Source organism: Syngnathoides biaculeatus, chromosome 10, assembly GCF_019802595.1.
Source record: "Syngnathoides biaculeatus isolate LvHL_M chromosome 10, ASM1980259v1, whole genome shotgun sequence".
In the NCBI taxonomy this organism is placed as follows: domain Eukaryota; kingdom Metazoa; phylum Chordata; class Actinopteri; order Syngnathiformes; family Syngnathidae; genus Syngnathoides; species Syngnathoides biaculeatus.
The window spans coordinates 1,586,315-1,611,437 of NC_084649.1; the positions used below are offsets into that span (position 1 = coordinate 1,586,315).

The window sequence follows — 25,123 nt, forward strand, 5'->3', positions numbered from 1 at the left end:
ATTTTAGAATTTTTGTAGGGATGACACTTGGGCTTTAAGTTAAATCCAACTGAACCTAATAAATGTACAGTATTTGATGAAAAACATCCATCCATCTATCCATTTTCTGTATCACTGATCGTCACTTCCTGTCGACTCAATGTGTGATATTTGCAGTTTGCACATTTAAGTCAATGATTATCGCCAGAGGGAGCCTGCGTGTCACTAGTAACACTTGGTACTATTAGAATCACTAGTTTTATAAAAGTGATATACAGTTTATGCTGTAGAGGTGCAGCCTTTATAGGATCGCTGTTCAAAACTGACATGCAGTGTTGCTATGAAAGCTTGGAATGGGATGCTGAAAGGGACCAACCAGACCAATGCTTTTTTTCCACATGTAAAGTAGAAATATCAGTAATCCAATACAAGAAAAGCTTATTCATGCATGCCAGGTGTTTCCAACCCAAATTATCAGGAAAACCCAATAAAAGGACATCAAAGATTATTAAAAAAACAGAAATCATTGTTGGCATGGGACCTTTGACTGAACTGTTGATTGGTGGGTGCTTGGGCAAAGGAAAGACGAAAGGACTTTTAGTTACAACGGTAGTGCTTTTTTGATGTTCAAGTTATATTTGTGATCTCATCTATGAACATCCAAATAACTTTTTTTTAATGCTTTATGCTCTGGAATGTGATGTTCTAGTTGTGCGTTATTTTTTTAGTCTGCATATCATATAAAATGTTTCATATATTCTTTTAACTTCAAATGATGGCCAGAGAGCAATATGTGAAATGTATATACATGCACACCGACTACAGAGCACAATTTCAACACGTTTTGTGTGTGTGTCCATGTAGGTTGCATGGCAGAGAGACTGAAAATGGAGCTTTTGGAACGAGAGAAACTTGTCGACATCCTCGCTGGGCCAGACTCCTACCGGGATCTCCCACGTCTACTGACTGTGTCTGAGGGAGGTCAACAGGCAAGCAATGTGCTGCTTTCATTCGAGGAGACCTACGCTGACATCATGCCTGTCCACCACACTCCTCAGGGACACAGTGCTTTTGTGTATGTTTTGTCAAGAGGTTATTTTTGGAGTGGTTTTATTCACCCACATTATATACTCAAATGATGTCTCGCAGGTCCATTATGCGGGGTTGTGACAACATGTGCAGTTACTGCATTGTTCCGTTCACTCGAGGCCGGGAAAGGAGTCGACCTGCCAGCTCTATTCTTGAGGAAATCCGTATCCTCTCCGATCAGGCAAGTTACAAAGAGTTAAAACTGAACTGAATGGGAAGTGGAAATATTTATTCAGGTAATCACCATCAAGTCTTGTATGTGGTCCACATCCTTTCAGGGAGTGAAAGAGGTGACATTGCTTGGCCAGAATGTGAACAGCTACAGGGACACATCTGAAGAACAGTTCTGTGGTGCTGTTCCAACAAAGCTGAGCCGTGGCTTCAAGACTGTGTACCGGCCTAAGCTGGGAGGTCTACGTTTCTCTGGCTTGTTGGACAGAGTGTCACAGGTTGATCCTGATATGAGGATCAGATTCACGTCACCCCATCCTAAAGACTTTCCTGATGAGGTTCATGAATGAGTGACATAAGAGTTTGGTCAGTTGACTGGTGATTGATCAGCTCTCACATCCGTTTTTCCATCCTTCTTTGTGTATCTGTCTGTCCATCTGTCTCTCTCTCTCTCTCTCTCTCTCTCGCTCTGCATAGGTATTGCATCTAATTGCGGAGAGGGAAAACCTTTGTAAGCAGATCCATCTTCCAGCTCAAAGTGGAAGTAGTCAGGTCTTGAAAGCTATGCGCCGTGGGTAAGAAAATATATATCCTTGACAAAAAATGTACGGAAGCCTTTTGAAATTTCCTGGCTTTTGCATCTTTATAAACTGTGATGTGGTCTTCATCTACATCTATCCATTTTCTTAGCCACTTATCCTCACAAGGGTCATGGGAGTGCTGGAGCCAGCCAATCACAGGGCACATTGAAACAAACAGCCGCACTGACAATCACACCCACGGGCAATTCAGAGTATCCAATTAATGTTACATGTTTTTTTGGGGGGGGGGATGGGAAGAAACCGGAGTGCCCGGAGAAAACCTACGCAGGCACGGGGGGAATATGCAAACTCCACACAGGCGGGGCCAGGATTGAACCCAGGTCGTCAGATCTGTGAGGCCAACGGTTTACAGCTGCGCCACCATGCCACTTTCATCTAAGTCACAACAAAACTATTTTATAATTAACTATATTTTGAATTAATACCACAAACAATTGTGGGGCCATGTTTTTACTGAACACACCATGTATACTTTTGGATTTATAAACTGTTTTAGCCTCCTTTGACAACAACCTCAACCAAACCACATGTTGGCCAAAAAGGATTAATATTGTGATCACAAATATTAATGCAGATTGTTCTTAATGTTGGGGAGAGGCCCCATAGCTCAGCAGTTATCTCATATCTCACTGTGGCCTCTACTCCCCAAGAGGGTTTGCGTCAGGAAGGGCATCCAGCATAAAAACTGTACCTAACAAATACAGTATGAGCGTTTATCTGAGATGTTATGCTGAGGTGACCCCTAATGGGACAAGCTTTCTCCATTTATAAACAATCAATTCTACCTTAGACTGATAAATATTCAAGTTTTTAGAAATACTTTTGCAACCCTTGCCAGCTTCATGCTAATTTACACTTTTTGTTGCTGGTAATCCGGTATTCTGCACTGTGAAAGTTTGGTGTCTAATAAAAGCTGATAGTGTGAGTGGGGAAGGACTTGTTTAATCAGACCATTTGTCTTTTGTCGATGATTTAGATGAAGATCAAATCACATTTTAAATCAAATCCAGTTTCAGGGTTCATTTGCTTGTTCTAGTAACTGATGTTTAAAACAAATTGCAGGTATACAAGAGAGACATACCTTGAATTGGTACAGAACATCAGGAATATTATTCAAGGTACATTATGAGTGACTGAATGTGTGTATGAATTGTCTAGTCAAGAGTTTTCAAGGTTATGTGGAATAGTCTAACATGTTGAAGGTCAAACTGTTATACACTGTAAATATTCCTTTCGAAAGACGTTATATATTCGTTAATGTTATCGTGATTTAGATATCAGGTGTAACAAACTGTACAGGATTTTCAAAATGTACCCCCCCATGTACTGTAGCTTAATAAAGGCAATACTGTATATTAGAAACGTGATTGTATGATGCGTTGCAGTTTCACTACAAAATTACAATCCCAATAATATTTCCAGTGTTAGCGCGGCGCTAGCATTAAACTCCTTATATATACCGAGGCTTATAACCAGGTGCGCTAATGCTAGCCGCGCGCTAACGCTAGCGCCGCATCACCTCATAAACCGTAGGGTTGAAAGCGTGTGGAAAAAGTCGTGTCTTGTCGGCCGGAAATTACGGTAAGCACTTTTAAAATGCTGTGGACCGTGTCTGTAACACTACTAGAGTCTGATTATGGCAACAGTTCAACATACCAGTGCTCAGAAAAAGTTCTGGCCCGCTTTTCACATTCTATCTTTGCATAGTTTCCCCAAAATAATGTTTAAGATTATCAAAGAATTGTAAATAGTATCACACAAATATAACCCCAGGGAACTTGAAATACTGTTTTAAGTGGCGGTTTCACTTTTTTAGAAAAAAAACACTCCAAAGTTACCTGGCCTTGTTTGTAAAAGTAAGCATTCGAAACCTAAGAACTGGTCAGGCCATCCTCAGCAACTAAAATCAAGCATGTTCTAGAACTCGGCAATGAGTTTTTCACATCTCTGTGGCGCTATTTTGATTCACTCTTCCTTGCACAAACATTTGAATTCAGCAAAAATGGTTTTCAAGTGTAAAGGGCCTTTTCAAGGTCATGCCACTGTATTTTGATCTGATTCAACCCAGGACTTGGACAAGGCCTCAGTAAAACCTTTATTTTTGTTTTAAACCATTAAGAAGTTAAATTGGTGGTATGTGATGGATCCTTATCCGTCTCCAGAACCCGAGTGTGCTTCACTTTGAGGCCACAAACTAATGGCTGAACATTTTCCTTAAGGATTTTCTGTGGAAGAGCAGCATTCATGGTTCCATTAGCAAGTTGTCCAGGTCATGAAAGAGCAGCCCAAGACCATCACTATACCACCGCCACATCTGACTGTTGCTGTGCCACACACACCAGATGAAGCGAGACAAACACCTTCCAAAAAGCTCATCTTTCATTTTGTTAGTCTATGTACAATTATATTCTGCCAAAAGTAATTTACTTTTTTTTTTTTTTTTTTGCAAAAGTGGGATCAGCCTTTATATTCTTTATGGTCAGCAGTGGTTTTCGTCTCGGAACCCTGCCATGGATGGCATTTTTGCCCAATATCTCCCTTATTGATTTGTCATGTAATCTTACCTGAGGCAAGAGAGGTCTGCAATTCTTTCGAAGTTGTCATGAGTTGCTTTGTGGCCTCCTGGAGGAGTCATTGCTGTCCTTTGTTTTGTCCATGTGAAGGTAATAGCCCTCCCTTCGGTCTGCTGGAATCCTAAAGCTTCAGAAATGGCTTTTGTCACTCTTTCTAGACTGATAGATGTCAATTAGTTAATTTCTCCACTGTTCTGGAGTTTCTTGCGATTATTTCATTTTGTTGCAGCTTTTTTAGATTTTTCGTCTGACTTGATTTTGTTGGGCAAGTGTCTGTTAAGGTGATTTCTTTATCAAACAGGTCTGAAGGTAATCAGGCTTGGAAAAATAATTCAAAATTGTGATCATTTTTTTCTCTGAATAAATGAATTTATCATTTAAAAAGTTGATTTAGGTTATTCCGGTCTGATATTTTGAGAAGTGGGAAAAAATACTGTTTCTTCCACAGCATTATATTGTTATATTATATTAGTTTGTTATAATGTGTATGTGTGTGTGTGTGTGTGTGTGTGTGTGTGTGTCAGGGGTAAGTCTGAGCAGTGACTTCATCTCAGGCTTTGCTGGCGAGACAGAAGAAGATCACCAACAGACCTTGTCTCTCATGAGAGAAGTGGGCTACAATATGGGGTTCCTTTTTGCCTATAGCAAGAGAAAGGTGAGTAATTCTCGCAAATGCTGGCACCAGTACTCAATTGCAACATAATAGTTGATGTGATTTTTCACTTTTTGCTCTTCAACCTAGAAAACTCATGCATTCCATAACCTTCAAGATGACGTGCCAGTGGATGTGAAGCAGCGTAGACTGGAAGAGTGTATCACTGTGTTCAGACAGGAAGCCTCAAGGGTCAATGCTACTCTTATTGGCAGCACACAACTTGTCCTGGTGGAAGGGGTCAGTACTGTACTCACTGCTTTTACATAAGACCTGAGCCTTATTTTCCCCTGTCACACCCATGTCCTGGCACTCTGCTTTACATGGGCACGATCCTTCCTCTGATACGGGTCTGATATCACATTTGAAGGCTGATTATATGTGTCCCCAAGTGCTTCTTATGAGAACAGCGACATGAAAAAGTGGGTAAAATACTGGCATTGACAGGCAGCGTGAAAAGGGTTTGTGTGGAAACTAGAGAGGAATGTTCAGGTATCCTGGTTGACCTCTGATTTGTTTGCGTTTCAAAACATTTTTTCCAAAAGTAAAAAATGGAAATGGATTATGTTCCACTGCTAATGTTCAAAGTTCAAGTGGTGTAATAAAGTAAGTAAGTAAGTTTGTGCAAAAATAAGTTGGCGGAAATAATTAAATATATACTATAGATATACAAAATAAACCACTCTAACCACTCTTAAAAATGAGGAGGCATTACATATGTATTTAACTCTCACTTACCTGTAAAAACAAGTTAACCACTAACTTCTTTCTCTTTCACTCGTCACTTTAGGGGTCGCCACAGCAGGTCATCTTTCTCCATCTAAGCCTATTTCCTGCATCTTCCTCTCGAACACCCACTGCCCTCATGTCTTCCCTCACAAAATCCATCAACCTTTCAATGGTCTTCCTCTCGCTCTTTTGCCTGGCAGTTCCATCCTCAGCACCCTTCGACCAATATACTCACTCTCTTGCTTCGGGACATGTCCAAACCATCAAAGGCTGGTCTCTCGAACCTTGTCTCCATAACGTCCAATTTAGGATGTCCTTATAATGAGCTCATTTCTAAACCTATCCAACCTTCTCACTCCGAGAGAGAACCTCAGCATCTTCATTTCTGCCACCTCCAGCTCTGCTTCCTGTTGTCTCTTTAGTGCCACCTTCTCTAACCCGTACATCATGGCATCACCACTGTTTTATAAACTTTGGCCTTCATCCTAGCAGAGACTCTTCTGTCACATAACACACCAAACACCTTCTGCCAGCAGTTGCAACCTGCTTGGACCCATTTCTTCACTTCCTGACCACACTCACCATTGTTTTGGATTGTTGACCTCAAATATTTGAAGTCATCCACCCTCGCTATCTCGTTTCCCTGGAGCCTCACACTACCCCCTCCCCCTCTCATTCACACACATACAGTGAAGAAAATAAGTATTTGAACACCCTGCTATATTGCAAGTTCTCCCACTTAGAAATCATGGAGGGGTCTGAAGTTTTCATTGTAGGTGCATGTCCACTGTGAGAGAGATAATCTAAAAAGAAAAATTCTGAAATCACAATGTGTGATTTCTTTTTTTTTTTTTTGAACAATTTATTTGTCTGATACAGCTGCAAATAAGTATTTGAATACCTGTCTGTCAGCGAGTAATTCTGACCCTCAAACTCGTGTTAGTCCGCCTTTAAAAGTCCACCTCCACACCAGGTGTTATCCTGAATCCGATGCACCTGTGTGAGGTCGTTAGCTGCATTAAGACACCTGTCCACCAGATACAATCAGTAAGACTCAAATTTGTAACATGGCCAAGACAAAAGAGCTGTCCAAAGACACCAGAGACAAAATTGTACAACTCCACACAGCTGGAAAGGCCTCCGGAGAAATTGCCAAGGATCTTGGTGAAACAAGGGCCACTGTTGGAGCAATCATTAGAAAATGGATGAAGCTAAACATGACGGTCAATATCAATTGGAGTGAAGCCCCATGCAAGATATCACCACGTGGGGTCTCAATGATCCTTCGAAAGGTGAAGAATCAGCCCAGGGCTACACGACAGGACTTGGTCAATGACCTGAAAAGAGCTGGGACCACCGTTTCCAAGGTGACTGTTGGTAATACACAAAGACGTCATGGTTTGAAATCATGCATGACGGAACGTTCCCCTGCTTAAACCAGCACATGTCAAGTCCCATCTTAAGTTTTCGAATGACCATTTGGATGATACAGAGGAGTACTGGGAGAAAGCTTTGTGGTCAGATGAAACCAAAATGGAACTTTTTGGTCATAATTCCAGTAACCGTGTTTGGAGGAATATGAATGACGAGTTCCATCTCAAGAACACCCTCCCTACTGTGAAGCATGGGGGTGGTACCATCATGCTTTTGGGGTGTTTTTTCTGCACATGGGACAGGACAACTGCACTGTATTAAGGAGAGGATGACCACGGCCATGTATTGTGAGATTTTGGGCAACAACCTCTTTCCCTCATTCAGAGCATTGAAGATGGGTCGTGGCTGGGTCTTTCAACATGACAATGACCCGGAGCACACAGCCAGGAAAACCAAGGAGTGGCTCCGTAGGAATCATATCAAGGTTCTGGTGTGGCCTAGCCAGTCTCCAAACCTAAACCCAATAGAAAATCTTTAGAGGGAGCTGAAACTCCGTGTTTCTCAGTGACAGCCCATAACCCTGTCTGATCTAGAGAATATCTGTGTGGAAGAGCTGCAGTGAATTGAAAGAGAAATTCTGGAAGGAACTAGATGAAGTAGTTCTGAGCATCCCAGACAGCGAGAGAGTTGTGATTGGTGCAGATTGTCATGGACATATTGGTAAAGGAAACAGCGGCGATGAAGAAGTGATGGGTAAGTATGGCATCCAGGAAAGGAACTTTGAGGGACAGATGGTGGTGGACATTGCAAAAAGGATGGAGATGGCTGTAGTGAACACTTATTTCCAGAAGAGGGAGGAACATATAGTGACCTGGAAGAGTGGAGGTAGAAGCACGCAGGTGGATTATATTTTGTGCAGATGATGTAATCTGAAGGAGATTACTGACTGTAAAGTAGTGGTAGGGGAGAGTGTAGCTCGACAGCATAGGATGGTGGTGTGTAGGATGAATCTGGTGGTGGGTAGGAAGATTAAGAAGACAAAGGTAGAGCAGAGAACCATGTGGTGGAAGCTGAGAAAGGAAGAATGTTGTGCGGCCTTTCGGAAAGAGGTGAGACAGGCTCTCAATGGACAGCAGAAGCTCCCGGAACACTGGACTACAACAGCCAAGGTAATCAGAGAGACAGGCAGGAGAGTATTTGGTGTGTCTTTTGGTAGGAAAGGGGAGAAGGAGACATGGTGGTGGAACTCCAAAATACAGGGAGTCATACAAGGAAAGAGATTAGCGAAGAAGAAGTGGGACACTGAGAGGACTGAGGAGGGGCGAAAGGAGTACATCGAGATGTGACGTAGGGCAAAGGTAGAGGTGGCAAAGGCTAAACAAGAGGCATATGAAGACATGTACACCAGGTTGGACACGAAAGAAAGAGAAAAGGATCTCTACAGGTTGGCCAGACAGAGGGATAGAGATGGGAAGGATGTAGCAGGTAAGGGTGATTAAGGATAGAGATGGAAATGTGTTGACTGGTGCCAGTAGTGTGCGAAATAGATGGAAAGAATACTTTGAGAAGTTGATGAATGAAGAAAATGAGAGAGAAGGAAGAGTTGAAGAGGCAAGTGTGAAGGACCAGGAAGTGGCAATGATTACTAAGGGCGAAGTCAGAAAGGCACTACAAAGGATGAAAAATGGAAAGGCAGTTGGTCCTGATGACACACCGGTAGAGGTATGGAACCAATTTGGAGAGATGGCTGTGGAGTTTTTGACCAACTTATTCAACAGAATACTAATGTGCGAAAAGATGCCTGAAGAATGGAGGAAAAGTGTTCTCGTTTCCATTTTTAAGAACAAAGGGGATGTTCATAGCTCTGGGAATTATAGAGGAATAAAGTTGATGAGCCACACAATGAAGTTATGGGAAAGAGTAGTGGTGGCTAGACTCAGGACAGAAGTAAGTATCTGTGAGCAACAGTATAGTTTCATGCCTAGAAAGAGTACCACAGATGCATTATTTGCCTTGAGGATGCTCGTGGAAAAGTACAGAGAAGGTCAGAAGGAGCTTCATTGTGTCTTTGTGGATCTAGACAAAGCCTATGACAGAGTACCAAGAGAGGAACTGTGGTACTGCATGCGTAAGTCTGGTTTGGCAGAGAAGTATGTTAAAATAGTACAGGACATGTATGATGGCAGCAGAACAAGGGTGAGGTGTGCCTTAGGTGTGACTGAGGAATTTAAGGTGGAGGTGGGACTGCACCAGGGATCAGCTCTGAACCCCTTCCTGTTTGCAGTGGTAATGGATAGGCTGACAGATGAGGTTAGACTGGAATCCCCTTGGACCATGATGTTCGCAGATGATATTGTGATATGCAGTGAAAGGAGGGAGCATGCAGAGGAGCAATTAGAAAGATGGAGACATGCACTGGAAAGGAGAGGAATGAAGATTAGCCGAAGTAAAACAGAATATATGTGCGTGAATGAGAAAGGTGGTGGGGGAAGAGTGAGGCTACAGGGAGAAGAGATAGCGAGGGTGGAGGACTTCAAATATTTAGGGTCAACAATCCAGAACAATGGTGAGTGTGGTTAGGAAGTGAAGAAACTGGTCTAAGCAGGTTGGAACAGCTGATGAAAGGTATCTGGTGTGTTCTGTGACAGAAGAGTCTCTGCTAGGATGAAGGGCAAAGTTTACAAAACAATGGTGAGCCCGGCCATGATGTACAGACTCGAGACGGTGGCACTGAAGAAACAACACGAAGCAGAACTGGAGGTAGCAGAAATGAAGATGTTGAGGTTCTCGCTCTGAGTGACCAGGTTGGATAGGATTAGAAATGAGCTCATTAGAGGGACAGCCAAAGTTGGAAGTTTTGGAGACAAGATTCGAGAGAGCAGACTTCGATGGTTGGGACATGTTCAGAGGCGAAAGAGTGAATATATTGGTGGAAGGGTGCTGAGGATTGAGCTGCCAGGCAAAAGAGCGAGAGGAAGACCAAAGAAAAGGTTGAAGACATGAGGGCAGTTGGGGTCAGAGATGAAGATGCAGAAGATAGGCTAAGATGGCAAAAGATGACACGCTGTGGCGACCACTAACGGGACAAGCCGAAAAGGAAAAGAAGAAGAAGAAGTGTGCACAAACCTGGTGAACAACTATAGGAAACGTTTGATCTCTCTAATTGCAAACAAAGGCTACTGTACCAAATATTAATATTAATTTTCTCAGGTGTTTAAATGCTTATTTGCTGCTGTATCACACAAATAAATAGATAAAAAAATCATACACTGTGATTTCTGGATTTTTTTTTCAATTATCTCTCTCACAATGGACATGCAATTACGATGAAAATTTCAGACCCCTCCATGGTTTCTTAGTGGGAGACCTTGCGATATAGCAGAGTTCAAATACTTATTTTCTTCACTGTATATTACGTTTTATTTTGGCTAATCTTCATTTCGCTCCTTTCCAGTGCATCCCTCCATCTTTCTAATTGTTCCTCCACCTGCGCCCTGATTTCACTGCATATCACAAAATCATCTGCGAACATCATGGTGCAAGGGGATTCCAGTTTAACCTCATCTGTCAGCCTATCCATTACCACTGCAAACAGGAAGGGGCACAAAGCTGATCCCTGATGCAGTCCCACCTCCACCTTAAATTCCTCTGTCACACCTAAGGCACACCTCACCATTGTTCTGCTGCCATCATACATGTCCTGTACTATTCAAATTTTATTATTTAATTCATCTTCATTATAATTTCAATTATTTAATTTATCTAATATTCTATTCTATCCACCACACCAGACTTAAGCATGTAGTACCACAGTTCCTCTCTTGGTACTCTGTCATGGGCTTTCTCGAGATCCACAAAGACACAATGTATCTCCCTCTGACCTTGTCTGTGCTTATCCACTAGCATCCTCAAAGCAATCATCATATACCTCTTGTTTAGTCTTCACCACTTCTACCTTTGCCCTTCGTCACATCTCAATGTATTCCTTTCGCCTCTCCTCAGTCCTCTTAGTGTCCCACTTCTTCTTCGCTAATCTCTTTCCTTGTATGACTTCATTTATTTTGGGGTTCCACCACCAAGTGTCCTTCTCACCTTTCCTACCAGAAGACACACCAAGTACTCTCCTGCCTGTCTCTCTGATCACCTTGGCCGTAGTAGTCCAGTCTTCCAGGAGCTTCTCTTGTCCATTGAGAGCCTTTCTCACCTCTTTCCGAAAGGCCGCACAACATTATTCCTTTCTCAGCTTCCACCACATGGTTTTCTTGTCTAATTTTGTGCTCTTAATCTTCCTTCCCACCACCAGACTCATCCTGCACACCACCATTCTATGATGTCGAGCTACACTCTCCCCTCACTAATTTCCAGTCAGTAACCTCCTTCAGATTACATCACCTGCAAAAAATATAATCCACCTGCGTGCGTCTACCTCCGCTCTTGTAAGTCACGCTATGTTCCTGACTCTTCTGAAAAAAGTGTTCACTTCTGGCATGTCCATCCTTTTTTTTTTCCAATCTGCACCAATCGCAACTCTCTCTCTGTCTGGGATGCTTAGAACTTCTTAAACTAGTTCCTTCCTGCATTTCTCTTTCACCTCTAGGTCTCATCCTACCTGTGGGGCTTAGCCACTAGTCACATTATACATAACACCTTCAATTTCAAATTTCAGCCTCATCACTCGATCTGATACTCTTTTCACCTCCAAGACATTCTTAGCCAGCTGTCTTGGGCTGGATTAGTTAACCACTAACCATTAATGTTAAAGGTTAAGATGATCAAACATTCAACGACCTTCATATTTTACGTTCTTCTTTGTTCTTGAGCAAATACTGGTCCACTTTTCAATCATTACCCATTTCATCAAAATAAAACATGGGAAAAGTACGAGTCAGCATGTATTGATAATCTTTTATAACTTACTTAACTTTCATCAATTATTGTTCTATGTTAATGTAGGTTTCGAGCATATCCTACTCAAGATTTGGTTAAGTACTGGATACTTTTCAGGACTCTGCCAAGGAAAAATGTGGGTTTCCTTGGCTATGCAGTCATCATTTTGTGTAACAAATGTCTCATAATACCAATGTTGTTTGTTCTAGTCACAATTTTCAAGACTATTACCTGACTGACTATCAGTAGTTGCTTGTGTAGGCAGTTATTGCAAGTTTTTCATTTATTCGCATGCTGTGATGCAGCGTTAGAATCTTATTAGCATCCTGATTTTTTTCCATTTATTCTCAAAGCTAGCAGATGTTTATAGAAATAGATAAATTGATTTGTAATGTCTAGCAAAGCTCATTTCCAGTAGACGGTGCACATGTTGTACTGGGTTAGTGCAACCTTACCAAGCAACAATGCTCATAATACCATTCCGTTATCTACAGGAGAGTAAGAGATCAGCCAAGGAGCTGTGTGGGAGAACAGATGGCAATATGAAAGTGATTTTCCCCAAAGAGGATGTTGCTGTTCATTCTGCAGAGTCCAACACTGCTGTAATCAACACTGGAGACTACGTGCTAGTGAAGGTGGGATTTGCATTGGTGTACTTTGAGAGTTTGAAAGGGAACCTTCAGTATTTAGACACATTTGATAATATCATAGAAGTCTAACAATGTATATTAAAGGTCAGGGTGCAAGGATTTTATGGGGGGTGGTCAAAAGTCACATCTGCATTGTTAATATGTTTTGGAATTCATACGGGTTATTTGCCAGCAGTTTGTCAAGCATAAAGTAGGTAAAAATTAGGTTTTCTTGAGCGCTGCTAGATATTCCTAATTTTGAGACATCCATGGCTGAATCTACTGCGGCATATGATTTTGTTTTTTTTTAAATAAGACTCATTCTATGTGTGTGAGTTTGTTTAAAAATAATAAGAAACAACAAAAAAGCTCAGTTGATATGTGAGGGAGCACAGCACGTGAAGGTGTACGTGCCATGTTAAAACGTCTACTGTACGGTTTGTGTCTTAGATTTCCCTCTTGCTGCTTCTAAGGGGTAGTTCATTTGAGTTTTTCTGTCGAGGGGGGAAATGGTGTCGCTTACTGCTTGATCAGCAGACACGCTCACTGGTTCTCAAATGCTTGGAGGTGAGGAGCCACAAGCCCAACATTCAAATGATAAAGCCTACAGCCGGGGGAAGTCAGTAGTGCTAAAATTAAGCTTATATCTGTGACATACATTTAAGTGCCAAAATCACCCCGCAGCTAGCTGGCTACCTAGCTGTCTTCTTAATCAAAGCACAAGCAAGTGAAGCCCCATGCTGTCATAGTTTGGTTCCGTGTGCTGGCGTTTTTACACACCCACACGGCCCACGAAGCTCCTACCCAGACCCCACTACAAAACCTCACACCTCAAGCACATGTGTGGCTAGTAGTACTCAACAGAAATATATATATATATTTTTTTCTTCCTTGTTCTCCTCCGGGCTGTGTAGAAATAATTACTGTCCTTTCTCTTATATAGATCTTGACGGCCAGTTCGCAGAGTTTGAGAGGTCAAGCCTTGTGTCATAAACATCCAATGATGCAGTCAGAACCTCTATCCAGCAATTAATATGATGGACATTTGCCTACCCATCCATGATCGACATTATTGACAGCTCAGGAAACAAGGTTCATGTCAAGACATTTCAACCATGTGTGGCACTCTGGAGAACTAACTGTGCTTGTGTTGATCTGATTTGATTCTTGAACTCTGTTGTTACAAATACACATCTGTTAGTATTACATGTTTAATACGTTATTATGGTTAATAGTGTAAAATATTTGGTTTGTTATTTAAGTTTCAGGATTTTGGTAAGAGCACTTTTGAGCAGGGATAGAACATATTAGGCTGTGCTTCTCTATATCGCACCATACCAATTAGCTTGAAGTTTGACTTACTTTTTCTTCGCTGTCTTATGAATGTTTATTTTCAATAAAAAAAAAAAAAAAAAAATATATATATATATATATATATATATATATTTGACCAGTTAATGCAGAAATTTGAGAAATTCCAAAGGGTTCAAATATGTTTTCATTCCACTGTAGAATGTCTTGGAGCAGCAAATCTTGTTACTTTTTATATGATTTATTTAGCATGCTATTGAAATGCAATACAGTAAAGACAATTAAGACGTCAGAAGCAAATATTATCCTGCACAGTTTAGATAGAAAACTCTGTGGAAGGACCCTCAGTTATTTCTTCGTTTGGGTTTTACTTCCATCACGCTGTAAACTCAACATTTGTCCCAATCAGCACGTAGTCCTACAGAACAAGAAGACATTTAAAATATGAAAGACTATGATTTAGCCTTTGTTACTGAACATTTACTAACCTTAAGGATCTGAAGGTCAGTGTTGACGAGGTTCATCTTTCCAAGGGAGGGGAGAGGATAGCCTTTCCCAAGTTGAACTATGGAGGAATCCATACATTTAGATTAGCTGACAAGACAATCTAGATCTAAATACAGAACACTATCTAAACAAGTCAAAGATATGGCAGTTGATCTGCATGAAATGTGAAATATTCATGGTATAATATTGACAAAATTCTGTCAAAATTCCATACACACAGTGCCCAAATATAGAAAAAGGCCCCATGGAGGAACACAGGTTTATGTAGTGAAAACTTACCATTCAGTATGGGTATAACAACCACTTTCAGGACCATGTTCATGATGTTGTCAAGAGATCTGACCTGTAAATAAAGTAAAGCTTAGTTCCTCTCATCGCTATGAACTATAAAAACCGTCATTTGTCTCAGAATCCAACTCTTACCCGAAAGTCTCCCACATAACTTGTCTCCAGGGTCAGATCCATTCTGTGCAAATGAAGCAAAATTAGATTGAGGTTCATCCTCACAAGGACCTTTTGGCCCCACCTTTTCTTCTTGGAGCAAAGAGTTATTTCTTTTTTTCAGAACTCACTTGTTAAGAGTCACACTTCCAGCTAGCCTCATGCCATTGACGAACAATCGGGCACTAACACTGGTCGTCTATAAGGGCACAATGAATACAAGTGAAGAAAGTTTTTCTTACACATGAAAAATGAATGCACTATTTCAAAAAGATTATAATACTCAAAATATGTAACATGCCGAGTTAAGTATGAATAGTGGAGATAGTGTGCCGTTGGGCTGGATTGCGTAGCCTGTCACTGTGCTGGTGGCTTGAATAGTTGCGGTGTCGGGCTCCAAAGTGATGATGGGATTTTTCACCGTCTTTACCAGGAGTTTCATCAATAAACCGGGGAAAGATTTGGCAATCTGAAAGTTCACAGCAATATTTATTGAAAAATCACTTCCCCCTGCACCCGGTGAAGTTAATAGTTTGATGAGATTTCGGTGCTGTCACCTGGGGGATGAAAAGTCCAAATGTTCTGGTGTTGAGCCTGATTGGAGAGATTTGAGGGATCTGTGGCAATGGAGCGAGAATAGCTACAGGTCAGCACGATGGCGTGAAAGTAGACAGTTGAAATGAGAATTCTGTGGCCCACCATATCATCAGTAATGTACAAGCTCAGGGCTCCGGCAGCGTTGTAAACAAAAGCGCCAGAGTTAGCGGTGAAGGCAGACAGACCAAGGTACAACATTTTGTTGTTCTGAGGTGGCAGAGAAAAAAATGCAGCAGGGAACGGAGTTTCCCGATGCTTCCCGATGTTGTAGAATTCCCCCTAAACACCAGAGACGGAAAATCGATATATGCATCTCAGTCTTTTGAATATAGAAGTTGATGTCTTTTAAAGCTTTAGATGGGACTTTTACCTTCAAACTCAAACCTATGGATGACTTTGAGATTGCAGGTGGAGTGACCATTGAATATTCAATCTCTGCGTACTTGTCCACTTGAGCTAAGACTGCGGAATGAAAGAATATTACTTGTAATATCCCCCAAAAAATAAAGGCCCTTTTCAGTCAGAGGATAGTATGATTACGAGTAGCTGTGGCTTCATAATACAGTTTGCTGTTTATTGTGTGAGTTCTGAGAGTCAAGTATTCACAGTAGTGCCTATCCCAAAAAGTATCATTTTCTCAAATTTCAACAGCGAAATGCCTGTAACCCAAGTGTTCACACAATACAGACCAACCATGGGCCACAACTTGGCTGCTCATGCTGTGCTTTTGCGTTGTTGCTACAACAGAGCAAAATGTTTCTCATACCATTCATGGCTGGAAATTTACTGCAAATTGTGAGGAGACATAGGCCCATGCACTTCTCACAAAAGTTGAGAGTTGTCTGCTTTCGGGTTGTTTTTTTTGTTTTTTGTTTTTTTAAATGGAGCCATTACCCCTAGGGGTAATTGTGAGTGTGTCTGTTGTCTGTCTACATGTGCCCTGCGATTGGCTGGCAACCAGTTCAGGGTGGATCCTTCCTCCTGCCTGATGACAGCTGGGATTGGCTCCAACACTTCCTTGTTAGGATAAGCGGCTCAAAAAAATGTATTAATGGATTTACTCAGCAACTGTTATCTGATCATAAACTGTACTAAGCAGGTTCTGACATCCACATTTGGCAAAAAGAGTTATGTTACCATTGAGTGTTTTCAAACGAGGGTTCAAATCAGACACAGCGTCAGATACCAGGGGACAGATCTGAAATTATAAATCAGATAATGATTCATTAAATTTGCATTGTATGAACATTTCTGGAACTTGTCAATCGGTTTTAAGATTTTTGAAAGGGTGCAGCGTTTGAGTGCCGCGCATATAACATAATCTTGGTTTTTAATGTTTACTGTGCTAAACATTTGTTCACCATGCTTCCCATCTAAATAAAGTTCTTAAAATTTAACAGGTGTGCGTATTATGATGGAGTAAAATGAAAAAAAAATAATAGAGGCAATTTCTAGAGGCAACGTTCACAATTCCAAGTTGTTTAAGGCCTCCCCACACTGACACAGCTAAACAAGGTTCAACTTCAAAATAGACACCTGGCTTCTTCCTGCATTAAAATTGTAATCCCACAAAATAATCCCAATCTATGATAGATTTACCTGTAGTCTAAATCTATTTTTTGTGTAACTGTCATAGTTAACCTTTTCTTTAATTTCTATTCTGATTACTTCATCCTGTTCCATTTATTCTGTTACTCCCCAAGACTGGCTTCAACCACGGACAACTACCAGTTGTCGGCGATTTATCAATCAGCATTCCTGTGAATAAATAGTTTTTTTTTTAGTAGTCCATCTCAACTATTCATTTCTTTTCGTTTTTTTTTAATTGTCCATCTCAACTATTCATTTCTTTTCACTATATACAATTTATGTTCCTCAATACATATCTTGCCGGAGGCCCCGTTTGCCAAGTTAAGTGCAATTGAAGTCTGAATTCCTAGTGGACATTAAGTAGTGATATACTGGGGTAAACACAAAATGTGGATGCTTGTATGCAGTACTGTTCTATGATGATAATTTATTTAATCTAAATCATGCGACATTTCAGTTCATAATACCGTGGTGAACTCAGTAGCTGTACAGTATACTGTAAATGAATAAAATAAGTTATGTTTTTTTTTTTACAATCTGGGTGAGTTCAAAGTGAAAAAGTTCATTTGTTGTGTAATGGAAATGTATTTTGTGGGAATTGACATGAATACATTTGGCAGATTAGCCTGTAACAATTAATCGAAACATAGACACCTTACACAGAGGAAAGTAATCACCCTACAAATGATATGGATTAGGGTTACCGGAACCATAACATCACTACAGCACGTGAACCCAGAGAGTACATCCAGTACTCCTACTTTACCATAGTACAGTATTTGTCACGAACAAGACTCGAGGGCGGACCCAAATGCACGACTCAGGTGACAGTCCTATAAATACCGAGTTCAATCAGTCGGGATCAGCTGGCCACGTCCAGCCAGGACTGGAAGGCAGGGACCTGACAGTATTGTTTGAATAAGACAAGTCAAAATAAATCAATTACACAAAAGTGGGAGAAACAAAAGATTGAGGAAGCAGGACATGGTGGAAGTTGATGTTTTAGTGTGTGCATGTATGTTTTGCATGTGTGAGTGATATTCACAAACGTGTTAAGTGCCTGATAAGCTGTTTTGGTTTCAGAATAGTATTGAGTTTACAATATTAACTCGCAATACATACATATATATATATATATATTATATATAGCGTCTCTTTCAAACTTATTAGTGAATCAACACCATATCACATGCATATTAGTTAATAATAAATGAATTGTAATAAATTTGAATCTTCTTCTTTTCCTTTCGTCTTGTCCCGTGAGGGGTCACCACAGCGTGTCATGTTTTTCCATCTAAGCCTATCACCTGCATTTTCTTCTCTAACCTCAACTCCCCTCATGTCTTCCCTCACAACATCTGTCTTCCTCTCACTCTTTTGCCTGGGAGCTCCTTCCTCAGCACCCTTCTACCAATATACTCACTCTCTTGCTTCGGGACATGTCCAAACCATTGAAGTCTGCTCTTTCTAACCTCGTCTTCAAAACATTCAACTTTGGCTGTCCCTCTAATGAGCTCATTTCTAATCCCATCCAACCTGCTCACTCCTAGCGAGAACCTCATCATCTTCATTTCTGTCACCTCCAGCGCTGCTTTCTGTTGTCTCTTCAGTGCCACCTGCTCTAACCTGTACCACTGTTTTATAAAGAATCCCCTTCATCCTAGGAGAAACTCTTCTGTCACATAACAAACCAGACACCTTCCGCAAACATATCATCACATGCCTTTTGTTTAGCCTTTGCCACCTCAACCTTTGGCCTACGCTGCATCTCAATGTCGCAGCTCAACGTACTCCTTTTGCCTCTCAGTCCTCTCACTTCTTCGCTAATCTCTTTCCTTGTACGACTTTCTGTATTTTGGGGTTGTACCACCAAGTCTCCTTCTCCCCTTTCCTATCAGAAGACACACCAAGTTCTCTCCTGCCTGTCTCTCTGATCAGCTTGGCTGTAGTAGTCCAGTCTTTTCGGGAGCTTCTCCTGTCCATCAAGAGCCTGCCTCTTTCCAAAAGGCCACACAACATTCGTCCTTTCTCAGCTTCCACCAGAAGTCATTATTTGTGTTCTTCCAAACACGGTTAGTGGAATTATGACCAAAAAGTTCAATTTTGGTCTCATCTAACCACAAACCTTTCTTCCATGACTCCTCTGTATCATCCAAATGGTAATTGGCAAATTTAAGACGGGCGTTGATATGTGTTGCTTTAAGCGGGGGAACCTTCCTTGTCATGTATGATTTCAAATCATGACGTCTTAGTGTATTACCATCAGTCGGGTTAGGTCCTTGATCAAGTCCTGTCGTGTAGTCCTGGGCTGATTCCTCACCTTTCTAAGGATCTAAAGATCCCACGAGGTGATATGTTGTATCGGGCTCTACTCCGATTGATTTTTTTCACCAAGCTGCTTGGCAATTTCTCCGTACCCCTTTCCAGCCGTATGGAGTTGTACAATTGTCTCTGGTGTCTTTGAACACACCTTTAGTCTTGGCCATGCAACAAGTTTGAGTCTTCCTGATTGTATGGGGTGGACAGGTGTCTTTATGCAAGTAACGACCTCACACAGGTGTATCTGATTCAGGATAATACATGGAGTGGAGGTGGACTTTTAAAGGCAGACTAACAGGTCTTTGAGGGTCAAAATTCTAGCTGATAGACAGGTGTTCAAATACGTATATGCAGCTGTATAACACAAATAAATCGTTAAAAAAATCATACATTGGGATTTCTGGATTTTTCTTTTTTAGATTATCTCCCTTACAGTGAACATGGACCTAAAATGAACATTTCAGACCACTCCATGATTTCTGAGTGGGAGAACTTGCAATATAGCAGGGTGTTCAAATACTTATTTTCTTTACTGTATATATATATATATATATAAGTATTTAACTATTTGTTATCAGTGAACGATAGTGATAAATTTAGTGGAAGGGACCAAAATGGGAGCGCAACTAAAAGTGGTGGACCTGTATCATCCCGCTGCAATGCCTCAGGTGGGAAGCATATAGTTGATGGTAGTGCGCCTCCACAGGAATTAAGCGAGTGCATGTGGTAAAATGTGACGTGATATTATGTTCCTTGTTCATTATTTTAGTCAATGGCGTAACCTTAAGAGTTCTTAGCAATAATTAATCTGAGAAAGTTGTAATAAGAAAAGCGAACCAGAGTATAAAGCAGACGAATCCAATGTAAATTTGAGCCATCTCTTAAAAAAGGAAACTTTGTTTTGTGAAAATGTTTATTTTGCAAATGATATGAGTCTTTATTTGGGATCATTGACTATATGTCAAATTGGAGTTAATATGTATGTACACATTTTGTTGACTGTTAAGAATCATTGTTGAGTGACTCAAATTTGATTGCATGGAAATGAAGATTACAGTAATGTTATGAGTTCACCTATTGCGGCTTCAGTGCATCATGTTTTTTTTCCACTCTTCGAAAATAAAAAAGCCAGATTGGCATACAGTACGTACTGTATTACAGGAAGGCACATTTATATTCGGGGAGTGATGCTCCCCGGCGCGACAGGACCAATGAGAGAAAAAAAAAAAAAAAAGCCAGATATGCTTTTTGAGCTGATTGGCTGCACATCATCGAAGCCTCAAGATGCGAAATGAGAGGACTGTTTGAAATGGTTGCTGTGTTCACGTTATGGAAAGCGGATTGTAGAAAAACACCCCGGTGATGATGAGGAAGAGGAAGCTGATGGATCGGCCTAAAAGCAAAACTTTTGGATATGATCAAAGACTGCAGAAATTCCGCTTTTTTGGCGCCATTATGGTGTGAATGAATCAGCAGCGTGCTATATAAAGAATGATGTGGTAGACATCCATAAAACTGCTTCAGTAACTTCTGATCAGGAAGCAAAATGTGTGATAATGAACCTCAAGCTGCAATGAGGGATTCACCCCCTCGAGGACGAGGCTTTTCGGCAAGCAAAGGTTGGTTTGAAAAATTTCAAAAGCGTGTTACAATATGATTGAGTTTAGCAATTGTGTTGACGGGGTTATGTCCTTGTACAGGGTGTTGGATTAAATGGATTAATTGTACATAAAGTTATCTCAGATTTTCTCTCTAGATTTGCTTTGAATGCTCTTTTGGTATGCTAAATATGCTTACGTTGACTCGTGTTTGCTTTGTTTCCTTACAGTGATGAATAAAGCATTATTCATCATGGTTGCTGTTTGTTACGTATTGACCCGCCCGAGGGAAATAAAACTGATTTGTGGACATGTGGCCAGAACAGGATTCAGATGGTGAGAAAGACACAGCCCGTGTTCTCCTCGCGAGCAAATGTTCCTCTTGTCAACGAGGGGGTTCCACACCGGCGAAATGTAAGTGGCATCACAATGGTACGATGGAGTTGACATCACAACTGTGCATTGGGAACATTCTGCTCTCTACAGGAGAAGATATCGTGTGTTTGCTTTGTTTGTGACTTTCTGTGCTGCTATAAAAATGTTATTTTATTGTTGTTGTTTAACTATATAGTTGTACTGTTGTAATTTTTGTCTCGAGTATGTATCCTGTCCTGCTGATTAAACATTCTGGTTACCACACAATGCCTCCAGAAGAAGTCCCCAAGTGATGAATGGTAACTATACAGTAATTAGTATTATATTTATAAGGTTCTATAATCAAAGATTTAACTAAATAGCTATTTTGGGTCAAATATCCAGCATACAAATACTGTTTACATATTTTAAACGTCCTGGTACCCACATAAACATACCCTGCTACTTTGCGGTTTTTCACTTTTCGCGGTTAGGTCTGGTCCCAATTAACTGCGAAAAACAAGGGATTAATGTATTGTTTTATGTTTTGTCCTGATTAGGTAAGTGCACTCGCTACTGTTAAATAAGTTTCCTCCTGGTAGAATTTTACTTATAGGAAATACCAGCATGCAAGGGTAATGGTCAAGAGTCATAAAACTCATGAGTGCTTACCTTTTTCTGAAGCGTATTGCGCAGTGCCTTACTGATGAAATTTCTGAAAAGATTGTACAGCCAGCTGAAATTAAAAACACCGGAATGAATGAGGAAAGGCTTTTTTGGTCATTTCTTCTGGACAGTAGTGCATTGAAGTACTACTTTCACCTGGCTCCACCGTGGAATTTGATGCTCACACTGCCAACAGTAGCCGCACAGTTGACATTACTGACCTGAGGTCTGCCTGTCTGATCACTTCCGACGGCAATGTCAGTGCTGACGGATAGTTCTTTCACACTCAAATCAAACGAACCACTGTCCCTCCTGTTAAGACACATGAGAATCACAATTGGCTTTATTGTCATAGTCAGTGAAAGGTCACATTTCCAACACGAAACTTATGTGGTAATAAAAAAAAAAAATATAAAGTCGAGTAAAAATAGACTAAGAAAAAGAAGACGTTTTATGGGTATTTCTCACTCACAGTAATCTGCGATACTTGACCCTCCAATTTCCCTTCATACTGATGTATCCGTTACTAATGGACACTCTGACGCCGGTACCAGGTACAAGATCCACAGCAGAGGAAGGTAATCCAACAGCCACTGTTTGCATACTACAGGAAATAACATTTAAATGATGAGACTTAGAGAACAAAGACAATATGCTGTACGTCAAATACGATCAATATGTTGTCTTACTTTGTCAAGCTGTACTTGACCTTGCCAATGACAGACACTCTCTGTGATCCAGACATGTTTGGGATTCTTATGCTGTTAAGTTTCTTCTGGATTGAAGCCATCCCAAGTTGCCTGCCTAAAGGAGGGGAACAGTGGATCATGAAACTTGGCGCTCCGTCAGACGATGTTTCAATGTCATTCCTTACCATATTCTATGCCATTATCTGTCAGCTTGACTTTTACACCAGGATTTGTGCTCGAGGTCACATGACTGAAGGCAACCAACACCAGCCAACACCACGGGGTCATGATAGCTTTTGAATAGTTACAAAAATGTCAAGGATTAGTCAAAGCATTCACCAATAAATAAAATTCTCCCTTTCATGGGCTCTTCGGTTCCTCTCTTACGCTAGCATCCATCTCAATTGCTATAATGTACATGAAAACTGATCAGAAATTCCAGTGGACGTTCATTTCCTCATCAAAATAAATCATTTATTTGGATTAGACTGTTTACAAAAGGGGTGCCCAAACATTTCTGTCCCAAAATCTAGTTTTCAATTAGCCAACCTCCTGCGATCGACCTTGAGTGTGCGTGTGTGGTGAGGGAGGGGAGTGGTGACTATGTGAGGGAACATTCTGGGCTGCTGACACAGCTCAGTACCAATGTATGTTTATGTACGTAGCACATCCGCATGAGGTAATCTTGCACAACATAATTAACAGAGTCCATTTTTGTCATTACCCGAGTTTACTCCGATGACTTGCACTTTAGTGACTCAGCCAGGGATGCATACATTCCGGATAATAGCTGCTTACAACCAGCCTCAAGCACACATCCAAATATTCGTCAGTAAGTGTGCAACAGCAAAATACTCCTCCTTGCATTCTGTATGAAAGTGCCAACTTTTTCCTCTTTTCTTGCTCGAGCTCCCCCCTCATTTTTATACACACTCGTTGGTCTAAAAGAAAACACAGAGAGATAAAAATTGGAGGGAACTCACTAACTAACCTGTTATCTCTGGCATACTTAGAGCATGTGTTTGTGCAGCTGCAACTATCTTTTAGCACTGTTTTTTTTTTCCACATTTGGCTCACCTAAGAGTCAGAAAAATTAAAATATAATCTATAATATTTGTATATCAATCAGGCGACGTGATGGGTGATAACCACTTTTCTAGGTCGAGGCATTGAGCACCCCTGCTTTACAATCACTGGCACCTTCTGTAGGCTCACAAACACAATTTAACAAAATTTAAAACAGGATTCATCTATCCATTATCCATGCCACCCACCCTTACAAGGCTCATGGGAGTGCCAAAGCCTCTCCCAGCTAACATTGGGCAAAAGGCGGACTACACCCTGACCTTGTCGTCAGTCAGCTGCGGGGCACACATAAACACCATCACTGAGCAGGAATTGAATCCAACGGGGCCCCCGCCAAAGTCAGGCGTTAAAATACACCATCAGCGACTCGATTCAAAAGCCATGCTTTACAAATAGCCTCATCAGAACTACTTGAATGGAATTTCCTGTATCAGTCAAGAAATCACCATTCATTGTGAATGCCTGATTGAAACCACATGAGGCCACTGAAGTCAGGAGCCTTGCACTGAATTAAGTTCAGATTCAAGGGCACATCCAATGTCTGCACATGCATAACACGTAAGCAGTTCCAATTTATTTTGATGATTCTTATAATTTAACAGTAATGTATATTTCTTTTCTTTCTGGCAACACAGTGATAAAACTGGTTAGCTTGTTCGCCTCACAGTTCTGAGGACCCTGGTTCAATCCCTGCCTCGCCTGTGTGGAGTTTGCATGTTCTCCGTGTGCCTACGTGGGTTTTCTCTAGGCACTCTGGTTTCCTCGCACATTTCAAAAACATGCAACATTAATTGGATACGCTAAATTGCCCTTGTGTGTGTTTGTGAGTGTGAGGGTTGTCTGTCTCTAAGTGCCCTGCAATTGGCTGGCAACCAGTTCACAGTGTACTATGCCTCTTGCCCGATGGCACCTGGGATTGGCTCCAAGCTCTCCCGCGACCCTTGTGAGGAGAAGCGGCTCATAAAATCGATGGATTTCCTTTTTCGGATGGGATAAAGTGAAAAATACCTTAGGCATATAAAATGTTCCACTAACTAACTAAACTAAACTAATTTTAAACGTCAATTAAGAGTTCTGTGTTCAATATTAGGTCACCATACAAAGTTTTTAGAGCCCTTCACTTACCTGAAACAGCTGTTGACAAAGCCACACTGTTTGTGCTGGTGTGTCAACTTCCTCCAAGAAGACTGGAAGTGGACGGACAGCACGTGCCTTAAATTCACTAACTCAATCAGGAAGTGGACTTGACATGGTGAATACCCCAGATGAAGCAAACAAGG

The 25,123-nt window shown here is 41.0% G+C and overlaps 2 protein-coding genes across 6 annotated transcripts in view; one reads left to right on the plus strand and one right to left on the minus strand.

Annotated features, from left to right (window-relative positions):
* cdk5rap1 (CDK5 regulatory subunit associated protein 1) overlaps positions 1-21,992 on the plus strand; it is a 33,060-nt gene extending 11,068 nt beyond the window's left edge. For 2 of the 5 annotated variants that reach the window (XR_009796714.1, XR_009796713.1), the window contains exons 6-15: positions 844-1,054; positions 1,129-1,253; positions 1,351-1,577; positions 1,717-1,814; positions 2,904-2,959; positions 4,939-5,069; positions 5,157-5,306; positions 12,551-12,691; positions 13,629-13,777; positions 21,279-21,991. Coding sequence is in view for 1 of the 5 variants with exons in the window: in XM_061831520.1 (XP_061687504.1) it covers positions 844-1,054; positions 1,129-1,253; positions 1,351-1,577; positions 1,717-1,814; positions 2,904-2,959; positions 4,939-5,069; positions 5,157-5,306; positions 12,551-12,691; positions 13,629-13,718 (1,229 nt within the window). In the remaining 4 variants the exon portion in view is untranslated. Of the gene's footprint in view, positions 1-843; positions 1,055-1,128; positions 1,254-1,350; positions 1,578-1,716; positions 1,815-2,903; positions 2,960-4,938; positions 5,070-5,156; positions 5,307-12,550; positions 12,692-13,628; positions 14,104-21,278 lie in introns of those variants that run through there. The other 3 variants (XR_009796711.1, XR_009796712.1, XM_061831520.1) reach the window with 3 other exon arrangements.
* bpifcl (BPI fold containing family C, like) lies at positions 14,217-25,115 on the minus strand. The gene is made up of 16 exons (XM_061831521.1): positions 24,969-25,115; positions 22,943-23,050; positions 22,758-22,872; positions 22,541-22,672; positions 22,225-22,380; positions 22,075-22,138; positions 16,679-16,739; positions 15,912-16,003; positions 15,644-15,820; positions 15,502-15,561; positions 15,246-15,413; positions 15,076-15,143; positions 14,927-14,969; positions 14,783-14,846; positions 14,485-14,561; positions 14,217-14,414 (listed from the first exon to the last, which is right to left on the minus strand). Exons 2-16 carry the CDS (start codon positions 23,043-23,045, stop codon positions 14,373-14,375), a joined length of 1,422 nt encoding a protein of 473 aa, XP_061687505.1. The 5' UTR covers positions 23,046-23,050; positions 24,969-25,115; the 3' UTR covers positions 14,217-14,372.
* Between the last annotated feature and the right edge of the window lie 8 nt (positions 25,116-25,123).